The sequence below is a fragment of the Alosa sapidissima genome, chromosome 14 (assembly GCF_018492685.1).
Source record: "Alosa sapidissima isolate fAloSap1 chromosome 14, fAloSap1.pri, whole genome shotgun sequence".
NCBI classification, from domain to species: domain Eukaryota; kingdom Metazoa; phylum Chordata; class Actinopteri; order Clupeiformes; family Clupeidae; genus Alosa; species Alosa sapidissima.
In genome coordinates this window covers 23,000,908-23,022,121 of record NC_055970.1, presented here as the reverse complement: position 1 = coordinate 23,022,121, position 21,214 = coordinate 23,000,908, and the positions used below count along the sequence as shown (strand labels likewise).

At 40.0% G+C, this 21,214-nt stretch overlaps 2 protein-coding genes and 1 long non-coding RNA gene across 10 annotated transcripts in view; 2 read left to right on the top strand and 1 right to left on the bottom strand.

Annotated features, from left to right (window-relative positions):
* Positions 1-424: 424 nt before the first annotated feature.
* LOC121681459 lies at positions 425-1,644 on the bottom strand. Its single transcript, XR_006022141.1, has 2 exons — positions 1,451-1,644; positions 425-1,028 (listed from the first exon to the last, which is right to left on the bottom strand). It is a non-coding gene; the product is annotated as an uncharacterized LOC121681459 (long non-coding RNA).
* Positions 1,645-3,246: 1,602 nt separating this feature from the next.
* Positions 3,247-13,419, top strand: tlx2 (T cell leukemia homeobox 2). 5 transcript variants are annotated; one of them, XM_042061190.1, is made up of 5 exons: positions 3,248-4,281; positions 9,249-9,440; positions 10,123-10,360; positions 12,066-12,203; positions 12,970-13,419. In XM_042061190.1, the coding sequence occupies exons 1-5, from the start codon at positions 3,810-3,812 to the stop codon at positions 12,971-12,973; spliced, it is 1,044 nt and encodes a 347-aa protein (XP_041917124.1). In that variant the 5' UTR covers positions 3,248-3,809; the 3' UTR covers positions 12,974-13,419. The 5 variants fall into 5 exon arrangements, with proteins under 5 accessions (XP_041917122.1, XP_041917124.1, XP_041917123.1 ...); XM_042061189.1 differs by having other exon boundaries at positions 12,066-12,246; XM_042061188.1 differs by lacking the exon at positions 12,970-13,419 and having other exon boundaries at positions 3,247-4,281; positions 12,066-12,282.
* A 4,282-nt stretch (positions 13,420-17,701) lies between these two features.
* Positions 17,702-21,214, top strand: part of npm1b (nucleophosmin 1b) — a 28,012-nt gene continuing 24,499 nt past the window's right edge. For 3 of the 4 annotated variants that reach the window (XM_042061194.1, XM_042061196.1, XM_042061195.1), the window contains exons 1-3: positions 17,703-17,807; positions 18,445-18,527; positions 21,082-21,201. In XM_042061194.1, coding sequence (XP_041917128.1) covers positions 17,756-17,807; positions 18,445-18,527; positions 21,082-21,201 — 255 coding nt within the window. In that variant the 5' untranslated portion in view covers positions 17,703-17,755. Of the gene's footprint in view, positions 17,808-18,444; positions 18,528-21,081; positions 21,202-21,214 lie in introns of all 4 variants that reach the window. The other variant, XM_042061197.1, reaches the window with a different exon arrangement.

Below are 21,214 nucleotides of genomic sequence, written 5' to 3'. Positions count from 1 at the left end.
TTTCTGTTTTGCCCACATTAGGCTACAAGATGACGTCCTGGAGTTCCCGGGTGAGCAGCCCTGCGGCTGAATGTTTTCTTTTTTTCTATCCATCTTTTTTTCCTCCCTCTGAGCACTGCGTCCAGTTTAAGCCGTCTGATCTGGCCGAGAGGCGCCAGGTTATCCCGAGGGAGCAGGAAAGTCAAGGACTATAGCTCGAAATGCAGAATAATGTAATTCAATCTGGTCAGAATTCAACCTAATTACAGCAGAAAGCACAACAGGCAGAGCAGAGGGGGGCTCTGGATGCAAATGGACAGGGATGACAGGCTCATCAGAGTTATCCACGACATCTTCGAGTGAAGCCACTAAGCCCTCTCTCTCTCTCGCTCTGTGCATGTGTGTGTAATAGAGAGAGAGAAAATCTGACCAAAGGATACGTGCGTAATGTGTCTCAATATTTTTATTGACAACAATTTACACGGTAGCCAATCTTTATATAAACCACCCACAGTCCCATTACTCTGTGCAATGGTTTTCACTCAGCTAACAACATTTTAGAGACAATAACGTTCAGACTCAGACATGGCCTTCAAAACACACCTACATCCCTTTTTTTAATAGGCTACATATTTTGGGAAATGTGACACGTGTTGATGCATACATGCATCCATCTATTGTAATATTAGTATTAAGTATTGTCAAAATGTATTTATTGTTGATATTGGACGTAACCTATAACTCTTTTCCTATTTTGCAAACAATGGCACAGTTGTTTGCAAATCTATCCAAGTCATCCAAAACATCTTACACCCATGGGGAGGGGGACAGGTCGCCGAAAATGTCGAGAACCAAACTGTGACAAATTCCTATTGTCTCCGCTTCTGGTCCCTACTTTATTACACGGACAACCCACACACCGCCCGGAGATAACGATTCATCATCGGCTTCCATACACGCTGGAACCGACTGCAGACACAGCCTCCGGGCAACCAGCAACGGGTTTCTGAATCAGCCTCCTCCACAAGTCAGCCGCGTCAAGTTGCCACCTACATATATAATCGGGATTGTGAACGTTAAAATTAGAAATGTTTGTCTAGAGAAATAAGCCTATTGTCCTTTCAATAATATATTACTATTAATGCTTAAATTACACATTAGGAGAGCTCCGTCGTTGACATACTAGTTTTAGTGGGCCTTATTAATATCATTCTTATTTTAAGAACATAATAGATCGTTCGAGAGCCATATGAAAAGAAACAAGCAGAGGCCAATTGTCAGGTTCAATAAAAGAGAATGCTCCTTAGTGTTCAAAATAATGAGAGCATAAGGTAATTAGTATACGCCATTTGCATCTTCGTTAAATTGAGTTGTTCTTTGATTGTTGACGAAGATAGACCTAAATAATTAACAGACCAAACAAAAACGTTGATTTCATGCAGGCTATATTGTCTATATAAAGTATATTTACCTCTAATGAAGGTGAGTAGGCCCATTTCTTTCAGTATCACTTTTGCAATACCATAACCCATTTGGAGGCTCCGTGTTGGCATGATTGAAAAGAGAAGGCCTACAGTTGGGATAGGGTTTATTGTTGTCTAGATGACATTAAATAAAAAACATTCAGCGGTCAATGAATGGGGAATGAGGTACGTGTATAGGTGAGACCGCTTACCTGAGTTTATCAGCAAGTCACTAACCCAGCTATGATGAGCCCCATTGCGACACTCCGCTCATCATATTTTCATAGCAATCAGAGAGGAAGTAGTCTGGGCCAGTGACCCCTGACCACTTCAGGTTGCACAGTCAGACTCTGAATAATCTTCCACCAGCAAATCTCACTGTATTCTGCAAAATTACTGACAAAGTGTTCTAAATTAAATGAAAACAAAAAACAAAAAAAACAATGGATAGCCTAGGACACAGCTACTCCAATAAATTTAACTTGTGTTTTTGCTCTTGCACAAAGATATTGCACTTAGGGATTGCATTAAGGTTTGTTTAATTTCAGCATGATTTAGAACCGTGAGGGGCCCTGTTCTCGTTCATTTGATGTCAACTCCATTTTCCTCTGCTCGTGCGGGCTATGAATACAGCACACCCTTCCATTCGATCCCATTAAAGAACCAGCTTGTACTTTGGCAAAGAAATAGGTGAAGGCGTCCATTATTGATATAGCTGTGAATTCACACAATTGATTTTTATGCTTCCCCCTAGCCAGCTTGTGCCGAGAAATATTTTTATTCGTGTGAAAGTTGAAATAAGAGCGTAATAAAACGATGATATATTAAATTCGTTTTCACCGTGTTGGGCTTTATTATGCGCCATTCTTCATTTTTATTGAATTGAAAGCAGACAATCCGCGGAGTTGCTTCGGGCGGAGAAAGGTTAAATTATTTGAGCCAATCAACACTGTTTTTGCATCACTGAAGGCTACTCCGGCATTTCAGTGTTATCCCGTTATTGTGTGGACCTCGAGGCCACATAAATCAGTAGAATTTAATATCATGTCATCCAGCATGTCCATGAATAGCCTACCATGCATAAGTGATCTTGTTGAATTCCTTTTCAACTACAACAAATAATATGACTATAGCAAAGCATATGACCGTGCAGATCCAAAAATACATAGCTACATTTAATTTGGACACGCATCCAGGTGATTGGAGGTCCAAAGATGAGCATGCAAGATAAGTCTGAAGGATAAATAGTCCAAATTATGTAGAAATGTTCATTCTGATAATAATTTTACAGATAGTTCAGGTTTAAAAAAGGCGTTTAAGACCAGACCTTGGTTACTTTCCAACTGATGTTAAGCAAACTAAAATGGAAAACATGTAAGCTATTGATTACTGTACTACACATGTGAACAACTTTCATCCTACCTGGATGACTTGGTGTAGACTACGATCCGGTCGAGATATCCAAAGGAGACACGGAAATACTACTACTACTACTACTACTACTACTAATAATAATAATAATAATAATAATAATAATAATAATAGAAATCTCATACTGAATATATTTCTGTGATAATAAATCCGACGAAGTTGCTTCGTCAGTCGTTTTCATTTTTACTTGATGCACACGTGTCTATGTATCCGAATAGGTAGCCATAGCCTACAACACGGCACCAGTGAAAAATAGATGCGGGTTCTTTAAGAGGAAAGCCGGTAGTAAACCATTGTCTATCTGGAAATTTGGAGAGCCAATGACAGAATGTCAGACTTAGAAGGAGTGTCTCGTAGGAGTGTTCACCTGCTGAAAAAATCACTTCACTAAGCGCTTGGACGGGAGATTTTGTGCGTCTACCAATTAATATGTACGTTAACTTCGTTAAACGATTCATTTTAGATCAGAGTACAGTGTAGGCTACGGAAGCGTCTGCATAGGTCTGGTTCTGGGTTTTCCTCAGTGATGACAATAGCCACAGAGCACCATCCTCGCTACAACTTGGCAACTCTTCGCTGAATGGATTTGCTCCGAGACGGAGAGGTTTTCACCCATGTCTCCTGACTTCAGCATGAACAAGACCTAAAATGAAGGAATTGTGAGAGAGGTTGGATAAATTGGGATATTATTCAGGTAAAGCGCTCTCCGCCACGATGGATTAATTGCAGAGTTTTAAATTGCGTCCTTTGTATACTTCGAGTTCGAGTAATAACCGAAAATGTGGATCTTGGCCATCTCAAGCAATACCATGTCTTAACAAGAAGGGGAAAAACTATTCTTCATGAGAGAGGATTAAACATCTTTGTATTTCTTTTCAAGGTAAAGCATAGAAAAGACACAAACACTATCTAAATTTACATAATCTTTATACAACTATGGAGCACACAGGCATTGAAGAAGTGAACCAGACCCACCAGCAACACGAACCCATCAGTTTTGGAATAGATCAGATTCTGAACAGTTCGGATCAACCCAGCAGCTGCATGCTTCCGAACCGAACCAGCGACCCGGATTACCAGCTGGCGCCTAACGTTTACTCCAATGGGTACAACAGTGTATACAATCCGGCCTGTTCCATGGCAGCTGGGTTGGCGGGCTCATACAACGTGAACATGAACATGAATGTTAGCATGAATATGAACGTTAACGTGAACTCGGGGAACGCTGGCGGTGTCATCCGCGTCCCGGCCCACAGACCCATGCCACCAGCGCCTCACCCACCTCCCCCGACGCATCCACCCGGTATTGCTGCTGGGATACCGACGGTACCAAACATGGGAAACCCGGCCAATTTTACCTTCCCCTGGATGGAAAGCAGTAGGAGGTTTGCGAAAGACAGACTCACGGGTAAGTTTGGAAATTAACTGTCTCGAAGGCTATATTGAATTGCGCTGTTTTGGCGAAAAATCAACCTCGCCATCACAAAAGGAATAGTTTATAAGGCATTTAAAAGTATAACTAGACTATGATTATCTCAGGCTTACACCGAATGCTCCTCTCATTCATTTAAATAGGCCTACTTGCTTGAGTATCAGGCTTCATTCACTTGATTGTAAGATATGCAATAGTTTAGCTATAGTTTAAAATAATATTTCAATTCGTTGGGTGAGATATAACGTTATAGTTTGTTTTGAGTCGTTGAATCTTGTTTATGATTAACTTGGTCTTTGTAGACAAATTATTATTATTATTATTATTATTATTATTATTATTATTTTAGGTAATTCTGTTAAATACAAGTTTATGCATTTGTATTTTCAAGACAGACCTAATCATAGTGCATTTGGTTACAACTATAATTACATTTTATTTTAAAAGTAGGGCTAATATTATTGATAATAATAATAATAATAATAATAATAATAATAATAATAATAATAATAATAGTAATAATAATAGTCAGTGGAAAAGAAAGTCTTTACACTTCAAATCTTAAATAATATAGGCTAATCTCATACAAATGATCATCAGTCATTAGATTTGTGTCAATGACACTGTCACTCTTATAATTGAATATATCTTGTCAGAATGGTTAAATGTCCAATGATAAATAAGAAATAATTCAGGCTTTATTCTCGCATTTGAATCAGTGGTTGGCATCCTGCTAATTCATGTCAGATTAGCCCAGTCTTGGTGGTGATGGGCCTAAACGTTATTAAATATTTCAGAAAGGTAGGATTTATCAGGCCAGGCCGGCTTGGGTTAAAATAATATTTCACAGGGCATGATGGTAGGCTAAATTACTTCTAATTGGGAAAGCATACTCCTTTACATAAGGAAAACATAATCCTTTACATAAGCAATACGTATCCTAGCATAAGCTGAAAAGGTCTAGGACAATATCATGTGTAGGCCTATTACCTTTAAGCGTTAAGCGTTTTGGTCGTGCTTCCTGTTTACAGTGTGGCCTATCAGTCCCAGAACATGGTGTGCGAGACATTTTTTGTCGCAAGAATAGCCTACAGTTTGGGTTTTATTGCATTTTCTCGGGAAAAACGAAGACTCAATTATTCTAGCCTCATAGACCCATTTGAATATGTGCGACGTCAAGTGGCCTCGTGCTGTCTCCAAGAGCTGGTGTCTCTGGCATAGGGTCTGCACGCGCAGAATCCATTTGAACTGCACCTATTCTTCACTTGGTCAGTGAGATGGTCCCTAGAATGACGTCATTCATACCAAGATGAAGATGAAGAGCATTATGGATCTCTGCACATTAAATATTAACTATGCTGTTCTTTTCACATTAATTATTCATGCCATGGAATGATATGTCAACTGCACAAGCTCTTTTGTAAATATGCTTATCAATTTTACTCATAGCCACCACGGGCCACTCATTTAATATGTTTTATCTTTAGCAAGGTGCAGGATGTGACATCAGAAGCAATAGGCAAACTTCTATTATGCTAATTCTACTGAATAGCTTAATTGCCTTATTTGTTTGTGTTTATTTCCCTGCCATTTTATTATTATTATTATGATAAGCAAATGCACTGGTTCTTTTGAAATCTTCGAGCAAACAAAAAACATTTTGCTGTGACGTACTGTATATCAAGGTTATTCACCTAGCTTCTAAAAATTAGGCCTCTGACGAGAAGACCTATAATTTAGCCTAATTGTTTGATGCATTATGATACATCCGCCTTGATGTGTGGTCAGTCTTGATCGAAACCATTATAGCTCGCGTGCGTAATGCCAAACCGATTGGCCTGCATCAAATTCGGTCACATCACACTGCAGCACGCACCCGTCAGGCGGCAAACTCTATGCATTTCAAAACACGTAGGCAACGATCCTGCACAGTAGCTCTTGGCTTTATTTGAAAAGCTGTTGGCGAGATGCTCGGAACAGCCCTGTCCTTTTCTAGCATTCCCCCTCATCCTCTCAGACTGCACGTGTGCATTTCACCGCAAGTGTCACAGCGTGTTGAGGACGATGCATAGGCCAGGCGCGGCCTTGAGATCTGATATTCACCACAGGCCGGACATATCTGGACAGATTGTCGGGCTTTGAAAGGGTATACCACATGTTTTTTGTTAATTGACTCCTCGGCAGTTTGCAAGTTTATCCAAGAGAAGAGATGGATAAACAGATCACTCACAGATTAGTCAACAGTGGTGGTCTCAAGGGTTTGGTGAAGGTCTGCCGGCTTTGTGCGAGTGCTTATGAATTTTCTAGTAAACTGTATCTATTTCATAGAAATTAACACATATCACAGAAATAGGGGAACACATGTTTACGGGATAGTATGATGCTGTGCGAAATTAACAATGTGGCTATTTGCCAGATTACATAAATCCTCTCTTTGTAAACTGCATATTCTAAACGGACGTGTATGATGATGCTCGTTGGACGCTCATATAGGCTATTTTGGACATCGATATCTGCAGATGGTATAATTAGGTATAGAATAAAAAGATGAAATGATAAACATAGGGAGGTCCAGGCCTATGAGATGGATAAAAAGAAAACAAGCATGATTATGCCAACAGAAACAACAGAGACTATAGCTTGTGCATTCATTTCAGTTTAGGTTTTATTCACCCTCATTGCCATTACAATGTCATGGCAAATTCAGAGCCCCCTCACGCTGCCTAACAAAACAATGCATAACCGTAAATGTTCATGTTATATTTCAATATCCTTGGTAGAATCCATTAAGTTTATATTTATTAGATTGCTTCAGAGGTAATATTCGCAAAGGGGAAGGAAAGCGCTGTCGTATGAAAGTGATATTACGTATAAATGATTTTATTACTGGGCGCATATTCTCTACGGTAGCATTTTATTTTTTGAAGTGCTTATGCCAAATTTTATTACACCGACATATCATTTAGTACACTCCCTGGCTGTGTCCTTCGTGAATTGGAGTGATTGTTTCTGCCTCAAACTGACCCATATATATATATATATATATATATATATATATATATATATATATATATATATATATATATATATATATATATATATAAAAGAGTGAGCTTGGGGTGATATTTCGCCTAGTTTCATAGGCCAGAACTGGCCAGACCTGGGCAAAAGCAGGACATGTAGGCGGCCTCCCCAGCCGTTTTTAATCTGGCTTGTTACAAATTCACCTGTGCCTCAAGGAAAAATATCAAGCAGGGTGCAGAAGGAGGCTTTTATGCATGGCCTTATGTGTTGCTGTATTTCCTGTTATTTGAAATGATGTTGACAGCACATACTGTTTCGCCAGACATACTGCCAATGCTGCTTGAAACATTTATGATGACAATGACCTCCTGTAATCTGTGGTGTCTCCTGCGATCTGTGAAGTGATTAAAAGCTATCACATCAAGTTACACTGACAAATGAAGAGACATGAGGCCAAATCCAATTAGCTGCCTCAGTCCTTGTTGGATGTCCAAAATGGTGGACAATCTAAAATTGTTAACAGGATAAGTCAAATGAAGGCACAGGCATTAAAATGTCAGCATACTGCTTTCCAGAATAATGAGGTACCATTTCATTTATTTGTTTTTGTGGATTTTAAAAAATGAGTCCAGTCTGTATGAATCACATTTAAAAGTTCACCATCTTCTATCACTGCATTGACCTTGAAGAAGGACATCGCTGCTGAGTCCAAAATGATATATCAACCCTGCTCGAGATTCCTGGCCACACACTTAGCCATGCTTAACTTGAATTACACGTGAACGTGACTGTATGTGCTTTTCCCCCCCATCTCTGCGTTTGAAACATGTCCTGAAATAGAAATAACACGCAGTACCTTCGTGCGGACATCAAAGGCACATACTCAGAGTAGTAGAACACTTTCCAGTTCTGTTTTCCATTGAAATCTCTGAGTGATGCACAGTGTTTAGGGCTTCACCTGCTGATCACTCTATGGAAGTGTGAATTCCCTGAACCAAACGACATGCTACTGAATGTCACTGATGATATGGGTCAGTATTCACCACCATTGCCTTTAGAGGGTCATTCATACTCTGGCACCGGTGCGACTCAGTGCATGTTTTGGTGGCGTTGTCTTTTCCCCTCCGCATGCTGCTGACTGGGCTCATTTCACTCTCTGGGGTCTCAGAGGGCTTGGCGGCAAATGTTTTCATATGCATTTGGCTCCTGGTGTGCCACCAAACACAAAACTACACGTGTACATGCCGCAATAAACAGCATGGCACCATGGGAGGGCTTTTTTCCAGCTGAATTTAAAATAGCATGTTGCAGAGGTAAATAATATATGTGAAAAATGACTAAGTGGAATGGCATTTGCTAAAGTATGGAAATCTACGACAACAAACAACCTTGGTATACAATAAATCAACCTTGGTTCAAATAAAAACAAATCTCCCCCAATTCACTTGACAGTGGCGCAATTAAAAACAGTGTTATTTTTGAAAATGTATTTACAACTGGAGAGTCTTGTAAATGTTACAGGAATATCCCTGAAGGTTTAGAACTAAAAACAGGTTTTTGAGATATTTTGCACATCTCTATCACTATGTCAGAGCTATGAAATACAAACTTCTTGTCAGCACGGAATCCTAAAGCCTTCCCTTTAAGATTCCCCTGATGACTGACACTCATTCCAAAAGGTACTGCTGTTTTAATTAGCATGCCTATGGATATTATCTCATCAATCCAGTCTCTTCACCGAAAACCGCATTTAAACTGTTGTTAGTTTTAACATCCGTTAACTCCAAGTGGAGCGCTATGCTTTGTGGTAATAGAAATATGCAACCCATCATCATCTCCACACCCTCTACCAGCCTCCCCCAGGCTCCCAGCGCGAGGCCCTGATTATCTCTCCCCTCTCCCCTGTCATTCTTCAGCAGAGCAGGCAATGGACAAACATGCAGGAGGCCCCACAGGGATGCCTGGGGCTCTCCTGCCGTCCCTGCTCAGCTTCGGGGTTCTACCTGAGGGGGACATGGGCAGGGCCTCCCCCTGGAGCTCTGCGGAGATGCTAGCCAAACACTATTGCAGTAGTCCGCGCATGGACTACTTAGGAAAGGGTGCAGGCCCAGGTAAGTTTTTAATTTGCGTTTCAGTGCAGTCGCACTGTAGGTGAGACATAGACTGACCGTTATCAAATGTATAACACATGTTCTCACACACTCACATATATACACATACTGTACCGTGAAAAATGTTTTACCATGAACTGCCACACTGAAGATTTCTGTACATCATTAGTGAAACAACTGCAGTACCATGTTTTGATCCCCCAAGTTTAGAAACATTAAGCTTAAGCATCAGAAGCTTTTAAAAGTATTCCCGTTTTAAAGGTAAAACCTTGGATATTATTGTTCATGAGTAATTGCATGTATTAAAATGATTAATACATAATATGAAAGGTTTTCTTGATTAAACAAAATATATTATTGTTTAAATAAACAAATAAGTTATATTAAATAATATGGTAAAATATTCCGTTGCACATTTTGCACATTTTACAAAATACAATTGCTATTCATATCAGGGGGAGAGCTGATATGACCCCAATCGTTTTTCTTCCAACTTGAAGACTGAATTGTGTCCTGGAGCTTCAGACTATGGGACATACAGTATTCCTACAGGGTGAATGAAACTGAGAAATACTATGCCTTCAAGGGTTGTGTTGCTCCCAGCTCCTCATGTCTGTGGGGGGGGGGGGGGCGGGGGGGAGTTCTTCCAGTGCTAACTCCTTCTTATTTCTTATTTCCACAGCAGCCCTCTCTCCTTTCTCTGTGACTCGGAGGATCGGACACCCATACCAGAACCGCACGCCACCCAAGAGGAAAAAGCCCCGCACATCGTTCAGCCGCGTCCAGATCTGCGAGCTGGAGAAGCGCTTCCACCGGCAGAAGTACCTGGCGTCCGCGGAACGTGCCACGCTGGCCAAGGCCCTCAAGATGACAGACGCTCAGGTCAAGACCTGGTTTCAAAACAGAAGAACTAAATGGAGGTATGGCACCATCGGACACTTTTGCTTATGATTGTGTAAATGAATGGGTTCTAATGCTGAGGACACTCTAAAACAGTAAGCCATTTTGAATAATAATAAAAAAAAAAAACGTATAACAAAAAACAGTTTGGCATTTTAAAAGGACAGATCCAATTATTTTTCAATTTCATTTGACTTCAATATGTACACAAATGAGGTACACCATAAGTCAGACAAAAGTAAAAAAAATATTTTCATTTTTTTGTTGACATAAAATATAAACTGACCACTGACTAAATAAAGATCTATGCTGCAATCTCTTGTCACAATAATTGAGTACACAGTTCATGGAAGATGCACAGCCCTTTCAATTGATCCAATTGGAGATGGACGTTTAAGAGAAAAGGGCCCCAAACATTATTACAGTCTTGTTCATCCATTGGCCTTTCATGCAACATTCGTCAGCTGTAGTTTTGCTGATATAAATATTAATGACTCACTGTCATAAATGCTGTCAATCTTACAGTCATTCGCTATCAATCATTTTAGTTCTTGGCAGATAAATGAGGCATCAGTCATAAAACCCTGCTTATTCATTTCCCCACAAAGGCAATATTGTATGACACACTTAAAATGTACTGACAACAACCAGACAACCGGTATATTAGAAAAGAGACATATTACAAGGCAAGATTGAGACAGAGCACATTCAGTGATAATGCCCAACTCCAGTTTTGATGTGATTTATAGTATTTTCCAAGAGCCTACGAATGGATATGGATAAAGGATGTATTTGTGTGTCAACCATATGAGTAACAAGCGCATGATCAAATGAGAGAGGAACAATTGGATTACAGTGATGCAGTTAGCCATAACGTGTAGCTAATGGATGGAGGATGGCGTGTATGAAACATGATTTTAGGGTTACACCGTGACTGCCTTTGACATGAAAGCCGAATTTACAGCACCGACTAATATGATGGTGTTCAGGTCAATCACAGTAAGGCTCAATCTTGGATCCTTTTTAGCGGTACATCAAATGGTAGAGATTTTCATGAGGCTATTCAGAATATTAAATCTATAAGGTCACACACCCTGACTTACTGTCAGATAAATATAAGATCATGATGTCCAGTTTTTGTTTCTTAGTTATTCATGGATTGAATGGAATTGGCATTCTTGATTTGCAATGCCAGGTTTTCACAGGCCAGGCTTATTGATGTTTAAAAGCAGTGCAGTTTTACTATGCTGTAATCAAACCCCCTTGAATGAGGAAATATAACATTTGGAAGGAGCCATGTCAAAGCTTGTGAAAATAGGATTTATCATCAAATATAAATGCTGCATGGTCCGTTGCTATTCCATTATTCATGTACCGATACTCTAAGTGAAAACGTGCCCAGTTTGTGGGGGGGAAAAAATAAGGTTGGGTAATTTTTACGTGCACACCAAGAGCTAAGACAAATGTGTAGGCGTGTGTGTGAATGAGTGTATGCGCGTGTGTATTTGTGTGTGTGTGTGTTCATATTAATTCCTGACCATGTTTATTTAACCTCTGAAGTAATAACAAAATTAATTCACTGATTACCAAAACTAATATCCAAGGACCAAGACTAAAATGCGCCTAATTTCAGTCATTTATACATTAAAAGATCATTGATGAAGCGGTGTGTCCCTTAACTCAGCAGTAAAGTCACGGTGGTGTGTTTGTGCCGGTCACCTGCAGGAGACAGACGGCGGAGGAGCGCGAGGCGGAGAGGCAGCAGGCCAATCGTCTGATGATGCAGCTTCAGCAGGAGGCCTTTCAGAAGACCCTGAGTCAGCCGCTCCAGCCGGACCCCCTGTGTCTGCACAACTCCTCATTGTACGCGCTACAGAACTTACAGCCATGGGCTGAGGACAACAAGGTGACCTCCGTCACCTCAGTAGCGTCCGTAGTCTGAGCACAGGCGTATGTGTGTGTTTGTGTGTGTGTATGTGTAGCGCAGAGAGAGGGAGAGGGAGAGGGGGAGGGGGGGGGAGAGAGGGAGAGAGAGAGAGAGAGAGAGAGAGAGAGAGAGAGAGAGAGGGCTGTTTTATGGGAAAGGGAAGCAGTTTGTAAACAGGACATATTAGGGAGATCGGATGCCAACTGGAATAAAATAATTGAGGCTTCATTGGTTTACTCGCAAAAAATCATTTGATGAAACCAAGCCTCCAGCTATAGGTTAAGTGCTTATTATGAAGGACTGGGCTGGAGGCTTTTTGTATAATCTGGTTGTTCCTTACGTGTGTTGCCTTGTTTTCACTTGGTCCAAGCCGACAGTACAGGATATTCAGTTTTTCCCTGTTTTTCCTCAATGTAATGAACCAAACTTGAACTGGTGTGCAGAGCTACAAGGGATCGCGCCCAAGTGAAATCCTTGACAATGTTTTTTATGACTGTTGTTTTTGTTTTGTTTTTTTTGTTGTTTTTTTGACACAGCTGTGTTCAAATACTTTAAATCTCACCGGATATGTGTGTACTTAGCCTTAGCGTCCAAAAGTAAACACTCCTTGTTAAAATGTCAGTTAATTGGTCTTGATACTCCCACAGGATGTCTGTCAAGTTTTTTTTCATTCCTTACGCTACCTTTCCACTCTCCCCTCAGCTGACCGTCTAACAGAGGGTGGATCTACAGTTTGTCTTCACCACCTGTCAAAATGGATGGATGGATTCTTCCCCATCCAGAGCGTCCTGCTGACTGACTGTCTACGTGCCATGAGGCATCAACAAGACACTGACTCAGCCAATGACTCGTTTGTTCTTGTGTATTTTGCTTTGACTTTGTATAGAGAGAGAGAGAGAGAGAGAGAGAGAGAGAGAGAGAGAGAAAGAGAAAGAGAGAGAGAGAAAGAGAAAAAAAACAGAACTGAACATGATGCATGCTCCTGACGTTTCCACTTGTGAACAGGAATCAAAGTTGATGAAGGTTAAGAGACCTTCTGGACTGCAGTCTACAAAACAGTTGGTTTCTTTCCCCTGACTCTCGAATCTACATAATATACATTTAAAGGTGTTTTATAATAATTAAACATACTTGTGATTTTTTGAAAAGCCATCATGCAGAAGTCTGTTTTGTCTGACTTTGTTTACCTATTATTATCTCAGATCATTGTCTCCACAACTTGTAGTTGTCAAGCTCAATGCGTGGTTGATGTTTCGCCAACCAACATTTCGGGTTATTATTTCGGTGCTGCTTGTGAACCATATCCACCCAAACACTGTACGGGTGTAAACAAGATTTATCTGACCTCTGAGCTCCAAAAGCTCTAGACTCGAGTCAAAACAGAAATTTCCTCTTTGGAGGCTTCGGAGCACAACTATCTGTGGATCTGAAGGGGGAAGGGCCAGAGGAGGCTTTAGACGTTAGCTTTCTCCGCAGCAAATGAGGCTTCACACCCCTACAAGCACTCAGCCACACACAGTACACATGGCTGCCTCTCCCAGGAAGTCCCGAAGAAGTAAACTGATTACCTCTGCGCATGATCTGCAGTGCCCAGCATGGCGCTCTCGCTGCTCACCAGTGAATCATCCCCGAGGATCATCACACAACAGAGAGGCCACAGAGACTCGCATACAACCAGAAACACACGTGAGCTCGCACCACTACCCCAAGGATTGCCCACTAATATTGCGGAGCTGAAATAAAGAGTTTTGTATGGGTTACACTAATTGTACTGTATGTTTGCTCATTTGTTTGTTTTGGGACATTTCACACTGTTTTGAAAGTGGAGCCCTGCTTAAATGTATGACCTGAATGAGTCAATTACATGATTTGTGTGTAACATTACTGCATACAATATATATGTGAGCATACATTATTTTATCGTCCATCCATCAAACTGAATGTTAGACATCACAATCTCATCCTCCGCAGTTTCAGATTCGAAAGAAGTCAGGGTCAAAGCAGCGTGTCTCACTTGTCTTACACCTACTTATTGCTTTGTCAACATACCTCAGCCTTGAATACCAAGTTGACACATCTCTACTAGCTCTCTGCTTGAGATCTCTTTTTTTGAGCTGTATTAAAAAGGTGTATTGAGCCACCGCTTTGCACTGTCAAGGACTTAATACTTGGAGGTAACATGTGAAGTGAAGGAGTTCTCAGATTCAACTTCAATATTGAGTTTTAATGCATCATTTAGTCTGACTATTTCATGAAATGTCATGGCCTGGGAAAAAAAGCCTGAGGGAAAGATACTGGCAACCCATTAGCCTTATTCAGGCTTTTCTTTGAAACCTTTACAACAAGCTCAAGTTCAGCTCTGTAGTACAGTCCGTGATGTTCTAAAGTTGCGAATCGAGGTCAAGTTTAAACGAGCTCTCTTGCCACTCCCCCCGCATTTACAGATAGGGTTTGTTTTGTCAGTTTCGATGGCGTCCCGCCTGGTTAAGATCCTGTCAGTGACAGGCTGTTGTCCAGGTGACACCCTCTCCACCCCCATTTCCTCTGCCAGCACGCCGACCTCTTTCATCCTCCTGTCTCAAACACCATGGCGACGTGACTAGGCTCATTCCGCCAAAATTCCTCTCCTACTTTGTTTTCAAAACCGTGCATTGTGGTTTTACTGCAGGTGGTTTATGATTTAAAACAAAATATTTTAACCCTGGCTGAAGAGGTTCCTTTTTTACCATCTAGCAATGGGCCTTATCCTTACCCAATAAAATGTCACCGCACAAGATGAACAACAACCTCAGATTCAAAGTATATCTGACTTCCCATCTCCTTATGTTTGTAGACAGGCTATCAAGTTGGTGGGCCAACATACAGCATTCCTTCTTTCAATCTTACTTTAGTTGGTAAACAAATAGAATAGGCCTACTAGAACTCACACAAAAGGTGTACTGTTAGCCTGGCCTTAGAGAAAAACAAATATTCAACCTGCTTTTCAGACTAAATAACTGATGAAGTAGAATACGTATTATTGAACTTTCAATTAAGGTACATTTAAAAATACTTGCAAAAAGGTAAAATAAACTACTAATGCATAATGCTGCTTGTCGATACAAATGCAAACAAAAACAACATGAACAAATTAAAACGTACAAAGACTTGATCATATACAGCTCTGGAAAAAATTAAGAGACCACTGCACATTTTTCTGATGTCATCCTACGATTGCTGAGTGACATTTGAATGAGTTGACGGTCGTATTCAAATTTGCAGTGGTCTCTTAATTTTGAAGGAAAATTGAAGGAAACTGAAGGAAAACCGAGTTGATTTAAATTAACATCTGCACCACCATATGGCCAACTGAATGATTGAAGGCTGGATCTGGCATGACGGCTACCTGATATGAAACAAACAGCCCATGACCAGGCATGTAATCTAGTCATCTCTCATATATCAATATATAATGCTTTAATTCAGTAACAGCAGCTTTCTATTTCTATTAAACTCTATAATAATAATAATAATAATAATAATAATAATAATAAATACATTTTATTGATAAATGCCTTTCAAGTCACCCAAGGACACAGTACAATTAAAAGGTCTATAGACAAAGAAATGCGCACAAGCAAGTCACTGAATTTACTGTCTAGCAAAATGATAGAGAGAGGGTTTATTGCAATATGTACAATATGCTTAAATGTGAAATGGGGAGTAAAGGACTTAACTGCTGAATTGTTTTAGGCCCATCTGACAGCAGGTTAACAATGTTTATACTTTATAGTAGGCTTTTCTGTCATTTCAACACACATTTCAAATGGTTTCTTAAAAACACCTTATTTTGCTTTGGTTGTGTGATATTAACCTGTGGTTTTCCGAAATTACAATTAGGCCTCATAACTAATTGTTAAGCTATAGGACTACTGTGGCTAATATGCTGCTTCTGGCCAAACACCTTACCTTTCCCCACAAAAAATAAATCAATGAATCAATGAATGAATAAATAAAAAAATTAAAAAAGTAAAAATAATAATATTTTATAATATATATATATATATATATATATATATATATATATATATATATATATATATATATATATATACACATACATACAAACACTTTAAACATTTTTGCAGTTTGACGTACTAATTTGATTAATTATGTGGGCTGCTGAAACATGATAGACCTATTTGGTCGATGTTCTCAAATGTGGGCCTTTTACTAAAACATAATTGGGACATAGTTGAGGTGAACTACTATGAGATAAACTTTAAAAAAAAAAAAAAAAAACCTAAATGAGCTTTCTTTGTTCCACAGACTATGCCTATACACATTAATTCTGTCAATAACACCTTTCTAACGCTAATTCCTAAATGTTTCTTGTGTGGTATGCATGCATTGGCTATGTTCCAGTAGGCCTATTCTAAGAATTAGCCACATATACACAAGCTGCGTTCAAGAGATGTATAGGTTGGTGTCACCCCTAATTATTTTTGTCTTCTCCTTATAAGTTGCCTTTTCACCATGTCATTCGTAAACTGGTGCCCACAGTTTCCTCATACTGTTACCAAGAGGGCAATGAAAATAAACGTCAGGTAGAGAAGGGTCACCACAATACTTGAGAACATATAGTTATTATGGTGAAATAAAGTATAGCCTATATTGTTTTGAGTGTGTAAATCGGATAGGTACATGGTGGATTATTTGAATTCATTTTGGATTTTGACATTTTGAATTTAATCATCATTGGTGCACTTGGTGCCTTATAAAAAAAAAAAAAAAAGGAATGATACGCCGGTGGCCCTTCCGATAGCTTAGGCCTACATAAAAAGCTATTTGTAATAGGCCTAATGTGCAAAAGCCTTCTGGCAGCTTGTTTTGCTTTAGCAATGCTACAAGGACCATTTATGTAGCCCATTTCATATTCTCTTAATATAGTATTGCCAGCATACTCAGGAGACATGTAGGTCTGCATAGTAGGCTAGGCCCCTTTAAAAACATATCAAATGTAGGCGACATAGGCTACGTTTGTGCCTTTTATATTCCCAATATCTTCTGGTTGCGTTCTAGGCTGGAGAATGAGAATGAGAAATACATGTGTGGTCATCAGGCTATAACATTGCTATAAAACAACGAATCTAATGGATGCCTAAGACTTTTTCACAGTAGACTACATTAAAATAATTTGCAGTTAATTGTTGCTTCTTGTGATTGTTGACTCGTGCAATTTTGTATTTAACATTTAGGCTATTGCACCGACCCTATGAACCTAAAATCCTCCAGGAAAAACGACAATAGGCTTAATAACTTCTGCAATAGCGACACTTGGCGTTGAAAATAAGAAGTGAGGCTATCAGCGTCCAAATTTACAAAATAACATTCAATTGGACAGAATCAGCATTAGGGCGGGGGAAGTAGTGTGTGCCAAATCCCATTCGCTACTCCAGCCATCAGTCAGACCCCGGAATTACAATTCAAGAGCGATAGTGGCGCAAAAATGGCTGAAGATAGTATTCCCGACCTTAGCCGACCCCAGATGTATTTATTTGGTGAGGTTAATAAGCACCCTCTCTCATTCCCAATGCAAATTAATGCGCAAGCAGTCTTTTAATTTACCTGAATAGTAATTTGACTGAATATGTGGCTGTAGACAAGGAGTTAGCGGGCATGGACGTCAGATTTGCTGTGGGTTAGGTGTGCAAAGTTAGCCGTTGCTAGCTGAATAGCCCTTTATTCTCTAGCTGTCTAGCTTGCACCAGCTAAGACTGATATTCAGGCACATGATGCATGTTTTCGTAAGGGAATATCCAGAGTTACAATACGATATTTACCAGACATCTTAAATGTACGAATTTGCTAGATAATCTGTTTGCCTGTAATATTACTACAAGAGTAACATGCAGTGTGTACAACAATAGTAACGTTTTAATACCCAGTGGTAGCTGCTACCAATGGTGGCCTGAAATGTGCTTGTTTAGGATGTTGTTTCTGCAGATATGAACCGAGAGGCCGTATGGCTTTGATGATTAATTTGCTAATTTACTCTTCTAGCCAACGTATGACCATGCTATAGGCAGAGATGACTGTCAAGCAGGTGGTAAACAAACTAATATGAAGGCTACATCAAAGTTAGGCGTTGCAAAAGTCAGGGAATTCATAATGGCTGCATATTTTTTTGTCCGACAGGTTGTTCGCTTAAGGCAGATAAAAAAGAACATAAAGTGGAAGTGGATGATGATGAAGCTGAACACCAGTTGTCACTCAAAGCGGTAAGACAAGCAGTTCCTTCCTACCTGATATTGAGGGCGAAATTGGGAAATCTCAGACTTCGGAAAGTGAAAGTAGGCTCCTACTCCAACTTAACACAGGTGATTTCCCTAATTAGCAGAGCTACCTGGCTGTTTAAGTGATTGGTTGGAACAAATATGTTAGGCCTTTCACTTTCTGAAACCAGTTTTCCAGCTCTGCTCGAAGGCACACTGATCTGTCATGCATTGCATCCATTAAGGAAGGTCAGTGTACATGGAAGTTAAAGAGCAGAGAAAACAAACAACTGCATATTTAAAAAACTGAATAGAGCAAGGTATTGTTTTTGTAACAACACATATTTTGTTTGTATTTAGTGTAGAGAAAGTAGTCATCATAAATTAAAATACCTATGGAATTCTAGGTGATGACATTGATAATACTGAATAGTTTCTTACTGTAATACTCTTCTTTAACACTCAAAGCAGTGTCAGATATGCACAACATGTGCAATCCAGAGAGCCTCGCCTCCTCCCTCCACAGGGTTTTAAAGACCTCCCTAATTGAAAAAAAAAAAAACAGGCCTACTCCTTATAAGGCTAATCAGCCAATTTGGGTACCCAGGTGCACACGCCCCTTCTTGCGCCTCCAGCGCAACTACACAGACTAAATCAATCAGGGGCCTGTACTACGAAGTGGGGTTACTGGCTTATCTGGGTAACTTCGAGAGTAACTTGATCACGTGTGGCGTAAGTTCCCGATTAACCCATACTACAAAAGATGGATAGGTTTTAACCGAGGTATGCCATGGCAATTTACGCTGCATCTCAAACCTGCTCCGAGCAGGTTATGTTCTTGGTTAACCCGAGGTTTCCGTTAACCACACCCTTTATAAGTAGGCTACCACCCCTCCACTAACAATTCGGCGTACCTGGATGATCCATACGACATCGGAGCGCAAATCGTGAGGTGATCTCTTCGAGGGGTTTTAGAGACCGCCATATATATATATATATATATATATATATATATATATATATTCTCTATGAAGATATAGATTGTCAGTCAGTCGAGGTCGAGGGAATTCGTTATCTTTGTCAGGTGATCTCTAGGCAGAAGTCTCTAATGTCACCCGTCATAGCAATGCCCTTACGTGGACATTCATGTTTTCCATCTAATCGGTGATGCTGAACATCTGAGCAAGAATACTATGTCCGAAAATAAATCGGACATAGGCTTAGCCTAGCCTACAGTATGCTGAACATCTGAGCAAGAATAGCCTAAAATAAATCGGACATAGCCTAGGCCTAATAAATTAAAATCACCATTTTAACAAACTTGTTGAATTGAATGTCATATTACTGTAGCCTACCCTGCACATAAAGGCTACACATTTCCACAGCACCAGAATCCGACCGAATGCCTCCCTCAACCCCTTCCACAATCGGCCTTCCACTATTATTTGCGATGGCCAACTCCTCTGCTACTGTAAAACACTCCTTACAGTACTGTTCAAAGACACCTTTTTCTTGTTAGCTGTAAAACAGAGGCCAAGTGAAGGCTATAAGCATACTAGGCCTACATGTTTTCATAATTAAGAAATATTAATGCAAGCTATAACTAGGTTATATAAACCTAGTATTATGAATAATGTGTTTGTGTTTCATTTTCACCTGCTGCCATGTGCGTTTGCAATGGTGTTGCATCTGAAATGTTCACAGAATTAGGCATACACTAAATCAGGTCAATGGGGGCTACTTAAACATTAAATTATCCTATTACTGTAATCTATATGCCCACTTCTAAATTGTGTTGCATCTGTAGGCATTTCCATGAACTCAAAATAGGCAATTTAATTATTTCAACTCATTTCAGACATTCCGCAAGCTATTAATCCTCCGTAACACATATTTGAAGAACATGTGGAAATGAATCTTTACTTTTAGGCATTTAAGCTACCCAATCAGCAATACGTTGCCAACAGCCTTGCCTTGCTTTGTTCACTGCCAACGTATTTGATTTTTGTCGTAGAGTGGGTTTTAATTCCTCATAACTTGTCATAATAATTGTGCATTCCTCATCCGTAAAATAAGGTGATCGCGTCATCATTGAAAGTGGTGACTTGCGCTGCAACCCGCCCCTTTTATGTGAACGCGCACAGGTTAACCCCGGCTCAACAAATCAACTTCATAATCAGCATTGTAGTACCGATTAACACCACTTAAGATAACCAGGTTTTGTCAACCCTGGTTTAACAAAGTAACCCTGGGTTACATCTGGGTAGGTTAAGCTCCCTTCGTAGTACAGGCCCCAGGGCCTGAAATCATCAAACATCACTAGCAGAAAAATAATAATAACAGAATCTATGTGCACCTAGACTCTGCCAAAGGAACAACATATAGCCTATAATGAAGAAACATACCCAATACTACCAAAATTACTAGTGACAGTGTGGGTCACTCTTGTCACAGGTGGGTCTAGAATCTTTAAGTTTAGGGCAAACAGCACATGTTAAGTTGAAAGTCATCTACAGCACAACCATTCTCTGACCAGCCCTCTACTGATGCTTGTTTCCAGGTGTGTTTGGGTGCAGAGGCAGAAGATAAGTTTCACACCGTGGAGATTGAAGGGATGACGTATGAAGGGAAGTCCACAAAGTTCCCCCTAGTTGTTCTCAAACCATCTGTGTTACCGTCGGTGAGTGCCTCCA